Here is a 14,294-nt window from a genome sequence, read left to right as displayed (position 1 = left end):
ATCGAATCTCAGTTCTGCCTGCTGGCTAAGGCTGAGCGGCCACATGAACAACAATTGGCCTGTTGTTCAGATATGGGCGGAACTAAGCCGGATGGGGTCTCTCTCCCATGACTGGTACAATTACGACCTCTGCTGGCTGATTGATGGCGCCTGCACAGAAATGAAAAAAGAGTGCTCTCAGGGTGTGTCTCTGCACTGCACTCGTCAAAGTGCAGGTGATAAAATGCATATGGCATGCTGCCCACGTGTCGGAGGGGGCGTGGGTTAGCTTCGTTCTCCTCAATCAGAGCAGGGATCGGCATTGGTGGAGAGGAAGCATGACGAAATCAGGCAATTGGACGCGCTAAAAAAGGGAGAAAATGCATAAACAAAGAAAATAAAAAAAGAAAATATATAAACAGTTGTTTTCAGTTTTAATTTCTAATGTACAGGCCACTGCCATTTAACTTCAAATAAATGAGTATAAAAAATCCCAAAAAAAGTTTAATGTTTGATATGCTTTGCTATCATTGCAAAATGAAAGCTCATGGTAAACAGTAGCCCCGTGACCCAGATCAACCACACAGCAGCATAAAATCATAACCGCTGCTTACCTGAGTTTCTCTTCCTCAAATTGAGAGAGAAGCAGAGCATGCTGCACAATGCTTTTATGCTCTGTTTTAAACGTTCTTAAATGGTAATCTGTGTATCCTGGGCATACTCAATATAACGAACATGGTCATTTTCAGTATTGTGTAAAAAGTAATATTAAAAATAGTGGCTGGAGCATCATGCTATACAAATGCTTTTTAGCACCTGGGACCCACTATATGATAAGAACTGATCAAAGATTATGGTGAACAGAACAGCTTGAAGTCACTGATATAAACTCCAGGTTTGCTTTAATAGAAATTCCACTGAGTCTCAGTGGAACAGTTATATTCTTTCTCATTCTTATTGTTTTGTCCCTAACACTTCTTCTTTCTCTTTCGCCAGACTGTGAGTGCTATGGTCACTCAAATCGGTGCAGCTATATCGACTTCATCAACATTGTGACATGTGTAAGCTGCAAACACAACACTAGAGGGCAGAACTGCCAGCACTGCAGACTCGGATACTTCAGGAACGCCTCAGCTGAGCTGGATGATGAGAATGTTTGTATAGGTAACTCACATCTGCATCCCTTTGTTAATTCACAATGGTTTTTCCTAACGTATCTGTAAAAACATTGGGACAGGGGAAGATTACAGTGAGAAGTTTATAAAATATTTAAATGACAATGTTTTAAAACACTTCCCAATGAGCAAGTGAATTTTTAATAGGTGAGGGTATAATTGGGTAAAAAGGGAAAAGTTGGATACACCAAAGACTCTTTGCATATAAAGATGGGTTGTAGCTCATTATTTCATGCTAAACTTCATAAAATAATTATGTCAGTTAAAAAATTCTTATTTTAATATTGCTAATGATTTACATCTTTTAAAAGATTCAGGGAGTACAGAGACATGTCAGACTGTAGAGCAAGGCCAGAAACCACTGTGTGCCAGACCTTCGAGTATGGCGTCAAAATAGGGCCAAAAGTATTGAGAACCCAAAAAGCAGATTTTGAGAACCCAAAAAGCAGATTTTGAGAACCAAAAAGCAGATTTTGAGAACCAGAAAAAGCAGATTTTGAGAACCAAAAAGCAGATTTTGAGAACCCGAAAAAGCAGATTTTGAGAACCCGAAAAAGCAGATTTTGGGAACCCGAAAAAGCAGATTTTGGGAACCCGAAAAAGCAGATTTTGGGAACCCGAAAAAGCAGATTTTGAGAACCCGAAAAAGCAGATTTTGGGAACCCGAAAAAGCAGATTTTGGGAACCCGAAAAAGCAGATTTTGAGAACCCGAAAAAGCAGATTTTGGGAACCCGAAAAAGCAGATTTTGAGTGGAGCTTATCTCCAGCAGCTAATGACTGACGAGATCCCGCCCACCCGTCAAAATAGGGTTCTGGCGGGGCTTACTTCCAGCAGCCAATGAGGGACGAGATCCCGCCCACCCGTAAAAACAGGGCCAAAACTTTTTAAGCTGAGAGAAAGGCTGAGAAAAGCGTTAAAAAAAAAGCGGTGTACAAAAAAAAGCAGAGGCGAGAAACTGTTTAAACTGAAAGCAAGACTGAGAGAAGCGTGATTGAGAAAAAGCGCAGCAAAAAGTGAATAACGGAATATTTATAAATGTAAAATACAAAGTGGACCCAAAATCTGCTTTTTGGGTCTCAAAATCTGCTTTTTGGTTCTCAATACTTTTGGCCCTATTTTGATGCCATATTTGGGCCCCCAGATGGAATTGCATAAGAAACCTTTATGTGATAAATATATGTGATGAATGTGATAAATATAGCCATGTAGGCCTGGGAATACTTTGCAAAACCATTGACATTTTACACAGTCCGTCACTGCATCATAAAAGCAAGCTGGAACTCTTCATACAAACACAAATTAAAATGCAGAAACACTGCAGACTTCCTTGGGCCCAAGCTCATCTCAGACCACCTAAGCAGCAGAAATGTGTGCTGTGGTCACCTGAATTCATGGTTCTTGGTTCCAAAAATAAAAAGGACAATCCAGACTAATGAAAGGTGTAAAAATCAGCATCTGGCAGCATGGATGACTTGCATACAGTGTATCACAAAAGTGAGTACACCCCTCACATTTCTGCAGATATTTAAGTATATCTTTTCATGGGACAACACTGACAAAATGACACTTTGACACAATGAAAAGTAGTCTGTGTGCAGCTTATATAACAGTGTAAATTTATTCTTCCCTCAAAATAACTCAATATACAGCCATTAATGTCTAAACCACCGGCAACAAAAGTGAGTACACCCCTAAGAGACTACACCCCTAAATGTCCAAATTGAGCACTGCTTGTCATTTTCCCTCCAAAATGTCATGTGACTCGTTAGTGTTACTAGGTCTCAGGTGTGCATAGGGAGCAGGTGTGTTCAATTTAGTAGTACAGCTCTCACACTCTCTCATACTGGTCACTGAAAGTTCCAACATGGCACCTCATGGCAAAGAACTCTCTGAGGATCTTAAAAGATGAATTGTTGCGCTACATGAAGATGGCCAAGGCTACAAGAAGATTGCCAACACCCTGAAACTGAGTTGCAGCACAGTGACCAAGATCATCCAGCGTTTTAAAAGAGCAGGGTCCACTCAGAACAGACCTCGCGTTGGTCGTCCAAAGAAGCTAAATGCACGTGCTCAGCGTCACATCCAACTGCTGTCTTTGAAAGATAGGCGCAGGAGTGCTGTCAGCATTGCTGCAGAGATTGAAAAGGTGGGGGGTCAGCCTGTCAGTGCTCAGACCATACGCCGCACACTACATCAAATTGGTCTGCATGGCTGTCACCCCAGAAGGAAGCCTCTTCTGAAGTCTCTACACAAGAAAGCCCGCAAACAGTTTGCTGAAGACATGTCAACAAAGGACATGGATTACTGGAACCATGTCCTATGGTCTGATGAGACCAAGATTAATTTGTTTGGTTCAGATGGTCTCAAGCATGTGTGGCGGCAATCAGGTGAGGAGTACAAAGATAAGTGTGTCATGCCTACAGTCAAGCATGGTGGTGGGAATGCCATGGTCTGGGGCTGCATGAGTGCAGCAGGTGTTGGGGAGTTACATTTCATTGAGGGACACATGAACTCCAATATGTACTGTGAAATACTGAAGCAGAGCATGATCCCCTCCCTCCAGAAACTGGGTCGCAGGGCAGTGTTCCAGCATGATAATGACCACAAACACACCTCTAAGACGACCACTGCTTTATTGAAGAGGCTGAGGGTAAAGGTGATGGACTGGCCAAGCATGTCTCCAGACCTAAACCCAATAGAACATCTCTGGGGCATCCTCAAGCGGAAGGTGGAGGAGCGCAAAGTCTCGAATATCCTCCAGCTCCGTGATGTCGTCATGGAGGAGTGGAAAAGCATTCCAGTGGCAACCTGTGAAGCTCTGGTAAACTCCATGCCCAGGAAAGTTAAGGCAGTTCTGGGAAATAATGGTGGCCACACAAAATATTGACACTTCAGGAACTTTCACTAAGGGGTGTACTCACTTTTGTTGCCGGTGGTTTAGACATTAATGGCTGTATATTGAGTTATTTTGAGGGAAGAATAAATTTACACTGTTATATAAGCTGCACACAGACTACTTTTCATTGTGTCAAAGTGTCATTTTGTCAGTGTTGTCCCATGAAAAGATATACTTAAATATCTGCAGAAATGTGAGGGGTGTACTCACTTTTGTGATACACTGTATGTGTGAAGCTACCGTTGACGTGAGGTGTATATTGCAAATATAGAAAGACACATGCTGCCATGTCTTTTCCCGGGAGGTCCAAAGTTTTTTCAGCAAGACAATGCCAGGCCTCATTCTGCACGTTCTACAACAGTGTGACTTAGTAGATACCGAGTGTGTGTGCTTGACCTGCCTGACTGCAGTCCAAATCTGTCTCTTATTGAAATGTATGGTGCATCATTGAGAAGAGAATCAGACAATGATGACCATGGACTGATGAGCACTTGAAATCTTGTATTACACAAGAACAGGCACTTCCACTTGCAAAGCTGCAGCCGTTAGTGTCCCAAGTTCCCAAACAGTTAAAAGTGTAATTAGTTGGAAAGGTGATGCAACATAGTGGTAAACATGGCTTTGTCCTTCTTTTTATGTTTAGCAGGCATCACATTCAAAATCTGATTATATTTACAAAAATACAATTAAATTGGACAGTGAAAACATTGGAAATCTTTTCTTTGTACTTCTATCAGTAAAAATAAAAGTAAAAATAAAAATAAAAGTTCAAGAGAATAAAAAAATCCCAGATAGTTGTTTTGTTGCATTCTACAAAATGCTCCAATGTTTCTATAAATGGGGTTTGTATAATTTCATCCTTAACCCCAGAGGTGTCCAGAGTAATCCACAAATACTGCAAGTTTTTATTACAACCAAGTACAAATGAACCCTATTACATCTGTGTATTCACTAAGGGTTTACAAAATACTTTTCAGCTTACCGTTTGTGGATAAGATTGGACCCAAAAGATGTCCGTTACACTTTGTAAGCACATTTTGATTGTCACCTTGCATAAAGAAATGTACACTGATCAGTCATAACATTAAAACCACATCCTTGTTTCTACACTCACTGTCCATTTTATCAGCTCCACTTACCATATAGAAGCACTTTGTAGTTCTACAATTACTGACTGTAGTCCATCTGTTTTAGTTTGCTTTCACCCTGTTCTTCAATGGTCAGGACTCCCACAGGACCACCACAGAGCAAGTATTATTTAGGTGGTGGATCATTCTCAGCACTGCAGTGACACTGACATTGTGGTGGTGTGTTAGTGTGTGTTGTGCTGGTATAAGTCTATACCTAATCTGTGGATACCTACTCTGTGGTGGTCCTGGAACAAAAGTCCTGACCAAAGTGACCACTGAAGAACAGCATGAAAGGCGGCTAACAAAGCATGTAGAGAAACAGATGGACTACAGTCAGTAATTGTAGAACTACAATTGCTTCTATATGGTAAGTGGAGCTGATAAAATAGACAGTGAGTGTAGAAACAAGGAGGTGGTTTTAATGTTATGGCTGATCGGTGTATCTGTGTATTAAAGACACTTGCAGCTGGTAGAGTGGTTACTGCAAACTACATTCTGGTACTCCAGTTTCCTCCTACCTTCTAAACCAGGGGTGTCCAAACTTTTCTTGTTGGGGGCCAGATTGAGTAGAAAAATATGCAAACATGGGCCACAGACTCTTTGGTAATAAAACAAATAAAAATATAATAGACCTACCTGATTACTAACATTTACACTTCCTTTTTTATTTGAGTGACTAATGATCTATCTTTGACAATGTTGTGTAAACTAAGATTTTGCCGATTTCACTTACTAGTTTATAATCCTAATGGGAAGATTACTATAGTTCTTTAAATTAAATGTACTAACTTCCCTCTGAACTCTCCCTCTGTTGCATGCAATAGCAGTTCAAGCTGTTTTTTTTAAAAACCTGATTAATAGGAGTCGTTTAAAAAAAAAATTAAGACACTGTAAGTTAAAGAAGTGACTATTTGGTGGTGGCATTGCATGAATCCCTGATCTTCTAAACAACAGTCCAAGACCCACTGGTGTATTGTGTTGTGCATTTGATTTTGACCAGGTTATAATTGCCATTTCTACCCATCAATCTGCAAGCACCCATATTGTGTTGTTATATCGATCAGCTCTACTGTTAATTTTCTTTTCTGACAGTGTGTTTAAATGTAATGATTTCATGTGGTGTGAACGGAATGTAAAATGTCATGCTGCCATTTAATTAAAGTGTCGGTGTGATGTACAATTGATGTATAATTTTAATAATACTAACAATGATAAGCATTGTTTATATTTCCCCTGTGTTGGGTAGAAAATGGGCGGCACAGTGGTTAGTGACTAGATAGCAAGGGTCCTTTCTGTGTGGAGTGCCCGAGTGGGTTACCTTTGACTGCTCCAGTTTCCAAAGACATGCAGTCAGGCCAATTGGAACTACTAAAAAGTGCCCAAAGTGTGTGTGTGTGTGTGCCCTGTGATGAACCGGCAACCTGTCATGGGGGGTTCACTGCCATTTCCCAAATGAATCAGACCCACAGCAACCCTGTCCAGGATGAAGCGATGGTAAAACAAACAATGTATGATTGAATGGGTACAATATTGTTGGTATTTGCACAATGACAGGGTGACCTCTGCTGGAGAGATTAGACCAACACATAACGATCCTAAAACAAACCTTTCTGTAAACACGACAGCTCTTGTAAACAAAGAGTTTGTTCAAAAACAAACCCGTTAGAAGTCATGGCACAGAGGTTAAAGAAACCAAAACTCCACCAAGTTAAATGTAATAAATGATGCAGCAACGTTTCTGAAACTAATAGGAGATGCTTGTAGTTAAAAGAGGGAAGCCTGGTTACTGTATTTGTGAAGTTATAGGTTCTTCTGGTTTCCTCACTCTATCTAAAACGTTAGCTACTCACCAAGGTGAAAGGAAGTGTAAATGGGTGAGTGATAACATTTTCATTTACATTTTCTGAATTTAGCAGACGCTCTTATCCAGAGCGACTTACAGAAGTGCTTCCATAGTAAACATTTCATTTCTCAAGTTTTAGTAAACAACAGTCGAAGAACACAAATCTGCTTGAACCTGTTAGAACCTGTTAGAAGTGTTTTTTTTGTGGAAATATAAAAAGTCAGCTTAAATGCTTAGTAAAAAGGTGGGTTTTTAATCATTTTTTAAAGACAGCAAGAGACTCAGATGTTCGGACAGACAGAGGAAGTTCATTCCACCACTTGGGTGCTAGAACAGAGAAGATGCTTGTCTTCCTTTAGTCCTGGATGGAGGCTCAAGTCTAGGAAGACTAGTGGCTCGGAGGTTGCGTGGTACAGAGCGGGGTTTGATTAGACCACGAAGGTAGCTTGGGGCTGGTCCATTTTTGGCTTTGTAGGCGAGCATCAGTGTTTTAAACCGATAAGTACCATGTGTACAGCATATTTCCACTTTCACCTCAATGTTGATGAAATAGGTCTCTTAAAACCTACTAGGACTGTTGTCAAAACTAACACAGTGTGCATTAGAATGCATGCATCCAGTGGTGGAGGGTAAACAGCTAGCATGCTACTCTCTGTTTTAAATGTAAGTACAGTGTTATTTTACAGCCACAGTTAAACCAAAATTTACCATGTTCTTGTAAGGGACATATTCATTTTACAGTTCCAGTTTTCCCCCTTTGCGCTGCGGTATCCACAGCGACTTGATCAAGTGTTGGTTTTGTTTGATTTTGCTTTTGTTGCTCCATCGTGGGGCGGCACAGTGGCTCGGTGAGTAGCACTGTCGCTTCACAGCAAGAAGATCCTGGTTCGATTCCCAGGGCGGGGCGGTCCGGGTCCTTTCTGTGCGGAGTTTGCATGTTCTCGCCGTGTCTGCGTGGGTTTCCTCCGGGAGCTCCGGTTTCCTCCCACAGTCCAAAAACATGCAGTCAGGTTAATTGGAGACACTAAATTGCCCTATAAGTGAATGGGTGTGTGTATGTGTGTCTGCCCTGCGATGGACTGGTGTCCCGTCCAGGATGTTACTGTGGGCCTTGCGCCCATGATGCAACAAGACTGTGTTCTTAGTTCTGTCTTCTGTATGTGCAAGACCCAAGCCTTGTATTTTTAGCTATGATTATGGATTCTTGTTTCTTGTTCCACATGTTTTTGACCATTGCTATGGACTCTGACATAGTCATTTGGACATTTGGATATAGGGAGGTGCATTTGTCATTGCACCTTCAGTGCTAGTCCCAAATCAACACAAGGTTGTATTAGGAAAAGTACAAACTGTGTCAAATCAGGTATGCAAACTAGATCTGCCATGGCAACCCCTATATAGTCACCAAAACAGATCTGCCATAATTTAGTAGGTTCAATGTCATTTTTATTTTCTAAACCTTTACATCACAGAAATCTTTACTATGAACAAATATGTTTAAATAAAATATCACTTGGTTATTTTTTAATATTTGAATAATTATTCTTTGCGAATCTGTGGTTTTAAGCACAAAAATCCAGCTTTCCTGACTTGTGTATTAAAAATAAGTATAATAAATAGAGCTGCTGATGCACCTGCTTTAATTTATCTGCTGGTCAAGAGCAAAATATGGTCTGGTGTTGCAGAGTCTGCATGTAGGCTAAAGTAATAACAAGCTCTAAGACTCTAAGAATTGCAAACTCCACTCAAGGACACAAGATTAACATTATACAGAAGAATACATCTTTCAATTAACTTCAGGTTTATTGCAAAAGTATTTGGACACACATTTTGATTCTTGTATTTAGGTTTCAACCACACCCACACTAACAGGTGTATGAAACGAATTATATAAACAATATATTGAGCTTCCAACTTTGTAGCAACAGTGTGGGAAAAGTCCCTTTTTCTTAGGTTTCCTAACAAAGCATCAACAAAACATTATTTCCAAATTTCTCAATGGGTCCTGGGAATCTGTGTTCAAACTTCACCTTTGGTCACCGTCTGTGTGGAAATGGTCATACTGTCACAGTGTCTGCATGGGTTTTCCCCCTCCACATTCCTAAAAACATGGAAAAGGTGGTTTGGCTACTCCCAGATCCACCCTGATCAGCACAATGATCACAATGAATAAATAATCACTTATACATATAAATATCAGTGGATGTCAGTTTAGGGTCATGCTGGGTACAATTCACCGGGTGAAAGGTAGGAAACACCCTGGACAGGTTACTAGTCCACCCATTCATACCTAGGGCAATTGTACTAGCTGACAACAGTGCTACCCACCAAATCACAGTGTCACCCTGCTAGTATTTTGTTAAAAAGACCAAATGTTCAATGGATCTAGACTGGCCAGGTTGTTTGTCAAATCTGAAGAATATTTTGATTTTAAAAGGAATTAATGTCTATTTGTTCTTTCACAGAGTGTAACTGCAATCAGTTGGGCTCCCTGCATGCTCGCTGCAATGAGACAGGCTTCTGTCAATGTCGGGAAGGAACCACGGGTCAGAAGTGTGAGGACTGTCTGCCTGGGTACAACTGGAAACAAGGCTGTGTCTGTAAGTCTTCTTGATTTTTTTTAACTTGATGGTTTAAAAAGAAATACAAATCAGCCCATTTAAAGCTGTAAACAGAGTTAAGCGTTCAAAAATAATTGTCTGCAACAGCTAAAGAGATTCATTTTTAGATTACAGATTATAGCTTGGCATCAATGGCTTGGCGTCAAGTTTTTCCTCAGTAGAACTCTGATAGCACAAGTTTCTGCAGTTGGTTATAGACCATTTTGGTAATGATTGATAAACCAATACAAGTCTTTGTTTGATTAAAGCTGTTGGTTAAAAATGTAGTTTCATTTTATGAGCTGGTTGTTGGTATTTAAATAAAGAGTAGAGCTGATGCTCTGTTAAGCTAACAGTGGTGTCATGATGAAATGTAGACTCCTGCTGTTACTATAATAGTAATTAAGTAATAATCAACTTCATAATTTGAGGACAAGAATGATTGTGGAGTCGGGACAGGACATAAAATGCCCATAAAAAACAAAAAGCAGTAATTTGTAAATCTTCTTTGACCTGTATATAATTAAAACAGTACAAAAACATGATATTTGGTGTCTCACCTGAACATATTGTTCCAAACATATGTTTCTCACTGTGTTAAATAATTTCTTTTAACAACACTTAATATCCATTTGAGGACTGAAGACACCAACTGAATCAGTTTTGAAAGTAAAGTTGTTTGCCATATGGTCAAAAACAATATAAAAGCTCAACTTGTCACATCACATTTCACATATTTACAGTGTATCACTCTATTTTAAGCCCCCCAAAAAACACTATTCTAGACGCTATTGACATATGGCTTCAGCTGTACATAATATTACCTTAAACTGCATTTTTGCACGCACCAATAAACACTTTAGTGACAATAGTTTGTCAAAGTATTTTTAAATCCATGTGGTGTAATAAATCCCTGAAACATGCTGGTTTTCACTGTTGTTTAAGGTGGGGGTTTTTAAACCCTGGGTCAAGAGTTGTGAGCCAAAAAAATGGGGCGCAAAGAAAAATAATAGTAATTAAATAAATGAATTTTGACTGGCACATAAACAAGAAAATGAACTTGTACACCACAGTGAGACCGGATTGCCACCCTTTTTATTTAAGATTAGATATACGTTATTTGTCATATATACATATACAGTTGTACAGTACAATGAAATTCTTTCTTCGCATATCCCAGCTTGTTTGGGAGTTGGGGTCAGAGCGCAGGGTCAGCCATCGTACGGCGTCCCTGGAGCAGACAGGGTCAAGGGCCTTGCTCAAGGACCCAACAGTGGCTGCATAGCAGAGCCTGGATCTGAACCGCCAATCTTCCGGTTGATAGCCCAAAGCTCTACCCACTAGGCTACCACTGTCCCTTTATATTTATCAAGTATATTTCGTTTTGTGTTTCATTTTGATGCATTGTTTGTGTTGCCCGGTCGCGGTAAAAATTATGGACAAAATGTGGGTCCTTGAAAAAAGTTTGAAAAACCTTGGTCTAAGAAATCAAATGTCATGACCATGTCATGGTGATTTTTTTTTTGGCAAAGAAGCAAGGCTTTATTTTTAGAATAATTGTATATTTAAAAAAACAATGCTGATAACATTTGATATCTTGCTATTGTGTGACCCCCTTTTAAATTCGAGTCAATATGAGTATGATTAAATTTTATGATTTATAATATAACAATAAACAATTTAAACAACTGGTCAGAAATAAAGATGTGGGGGGCATTTGTATGGACCTTTAAATAAATAAAAAATAATGCATCAGCCATATTTAAAATCAAACTTTTTAAATTCTATTATTATTATTATAAATTATTATTATTATTGTTATTATTATTATTATTATTATTACAGCTTTTTCCCCAGAGCTGTAACACTTCTTAACCACAGTTGTTCCCTTGATTAAATACTTTTTAACAGTCTGTGTGCTGTCTGGTCTGTTAAATATGTTACATGTCATACATGTGTATCATGTGTACTATTATGTGTATTATTATGTGTATCACCAAAACAAATTCCTCATATGTTTACCATACCTGGGAAAATAAAGTGGTTTTGATTCTGATTATGGATTAACATAAGTTAATTATTATTATTGATAAATTATAATTGTGCCTAGATTATAATAACTGCCTAGAATGGAATTGCTTTCATATGCACTAGACCTAAATGTTAAATAAAAAGGCTTTATAAATATGTTCAGTGTAAATTGGACTTCAACCACTAAGAAATGGTTGTGTTTAAGTTGGCATATTGTACTTAAAACATGGTTCTATAAATTTTTAACTGTTATAATACTGGTTGGTTTACCCAGCCTAACATCATTAAGCCATGTTTGTGGATCCGATCCTTTTTATTTTATTTATTTATTTGTTTTATGTAATAACTTTTTAGCGTTTTTCTGTAATGATCTACTATGCTAACAAGTGGTCAAAGTACATTAGACAGCTTTAATACATTTTCTAGTTCTTTCGTATAGCTATAAAGCACACAGTCTTTGTTGTTTAATCAAAGGAAGATTTAAAGACTGTGTGTCATTAACCATCTCTATCTTCCTACAGCAAACGTGTGTGATGACGAGCTGCTGCTGTGTCAGAACGGTGGAACGTGCGTTCAGAACCAGAAGTGTGTGTGTCCTCCTGAATTCAGGGGCGTGCTGTGTGAGCAGTTACGCTGCAAGGGCGAAAAAGTCTGCAATGGATGCCCGGCCTGCTACCTCAGCCTCCTGACTGTACTGCTGTGCCTCGTCACCAGCAGCCTGCTCAAAGCCAGTGCCTAGTGCTAGCTCAGTCCTTCGACTCAGTCCCGCTCTCGGCCTGCCTCGGACTGAATTACCTGGTCAGAGGAGGGGTTGCTGCGGCCAAGGCGCCACCGAGAGGGCCACGCGGTGCTGAGGTTTTCTTGCTGAAGTGGATTTTTTAGGGAAGAGCAGAGTCATTGTCGCCTCACACAAATGAGAAGCTGCTTGCTTGTGTCCTTGCATTACTGAGCAGAAAGAACTATCAACCAAAATCACTCTAACGAATAGTGTATATATACGAGACATGTTATTGTTTTGCTTTGTTCGTCCCTCTTGTAAATGAATTGACTCACAGAGATTTAGGCACTGCACTTAATCTGGGTTTTTTGAACGATGGTGTTTATTTCACTAGCTGACTCAGGCCAAGGTTTATTACTCTTATACCCTTCATATTCAATTTACTACACTTTACTGTTATTTTATAACATGGCCAGACAGGTCTAGTTTTGAAAAAAATGTTAAGTGTTTGTGCTGCTAAGGAAAGAATATGTGTAGTTTGTGTACGAGATTGTATGGAATCTGCAAAGAGATGAATATATACTGTATGATGCCCAAATTGAAAATATGTATATCTAAAATGAAAAAAGTTCACTGTAAATTATATACATTATTTCATTTATTTTTGGTAGAAATTATTTTTGTTTTCAGTAAATGTTACAAGAAAGATATAACAAGCCTTTTATTGCAGTTAAATTAATCACATCGGTACATTTATTTCATGACATGATGCGTCTGATACTTTGGAATGTTCCTCTACTTACACAGTTATAGCATATAGAGGAAATGAAATGGAACTGGATTCATCCAGCTTAAGCTCTGTTTAACCCTCACACGTGGATGCCAGCATGCGCAGATCATGTACACAGTCCTTATAACCATTCAAGGGCCTTATTCAATCCAACCAGCGTTAATCGAAGCAAAAACACAAAGAAAAAATCATAACCAACCGCAATATATTAACAGTATACTTTTTTTTACAATGAGAAACTAACAATAGCAACAGCACAACACTATAAGTGCTATAGATAATAAAAAAAGTTTGGCTTGGTTTGGTTGGTTTAGTAAAGGCCCCGATGCTGGTAACATGAAATTATAAACAGGTTGTGTAACGTATCCCAGTAAGTGTGAGTCTGGATCACTGTGGCAGAAACTGAAATAGAGTATCACAATGTATAAATGACACACGCACTGAGTTCAGCTTTACGAGCTTTGCTTCTGGACTTTCCTGATCATGATGGAACAACTCGTTGACTGTGCTGTCGGCATTCCAAAGAATAAAATCTTGACAATCAGAAAGCACACATCATGTGTTGAATGTTCTTTCTTTATATTACGAGGGATGTTCAAAAAGTTTCTGCACTTTTATATTTTGGTTGGAAACGGTGAGGGTGGGAGGAGTAGTAATTGGTCGTGTCTGGGAGACTGAGAGAGAGCTTATAGTCTGGATTAAGCGCCATCTGATTTCCACCTTTTTGGACATTTAAAGAAGCTTTACGGGGAAGAAGATTTTCATGTGATGATGATGTGAAAGCAGTGGTGCATCAGTGGCTACGCGCTCAACTAGGGCTGGCTCGATACCACTTTTTTTTATGTCCGAAACCGCAAATTGAGTATCTGCCAATACCGACACCAATCCAATACTGTCATTTCTCCTCTCAAACAACTAAGCAGTAATAATACATGTCTCAATGCACCATGGTTAAACTAGCTATCTAAATAACAATGCTCAGACTGTAAAACAAATATTCTAAAGGAATAAATACAGAACCTACAATATCACACACATACAAAAACTGCAATTTTTATTTGAACTTTTACACACAGAACATTTAGCAGCATTTTTGGCTTGTTTAACAGCACCGTACAAATATTTAAAAT

General features: G+C 39.1%; 1 protein-coding gene across 1 annotated transcript in view; it reads left to right on the top strand.

Annotated features, from left to right (window-relative positions):
- The window catches only part of ntng2a (netrin g2a), a 121,048-nt gene extending 107,339 nt beyond the window's left edge, over positions 1-13,709 (top strand). Inside the window, exons 5-7 of the mRNA XM_062999099.1 lie at positions 976-1,143; positions 9,491-9,625; positions 12,178-13,709. Coding sequence (XP_062855169.1) covers positions 976-1,143; positions 9,491-9,625; positions 12,178-12,395 — 521 coding nt within the window. The 3' untranslated portion in view covers positions 12,396-13,709. The remainder of the gene's footprint in view (positions 1-975; positions 1,144-9,490; positions 9,626-12,177) is intronic.
- Positions 13,710-14,294: the final 585 nt, after the last annotated feature.

The sequence above is a fragment of the Trichomycterus rosablanca genome, chromosome 7 (genome assembly GCF_030014385.1).
Source record: "Trichomycterus rosablanca isolate fTriRos1 chromosome 7, fTriRos1.hap1, whole genome shotgun sequence".
In the NCBI taxonomy this organism is placed as follows: domain Eukaryota; kingdom Metazoa; phylum Chordata; class Actinopteri; order Siluriformes; family Trichomycteridae; genus Trichomycterus; species Trichomycterus rosablanca.
The sequence above is the reverse complement of the archived record's forward strand: the minus strand, read 5'-3'. Positions and strand labels throughout refer to the sequence as shown.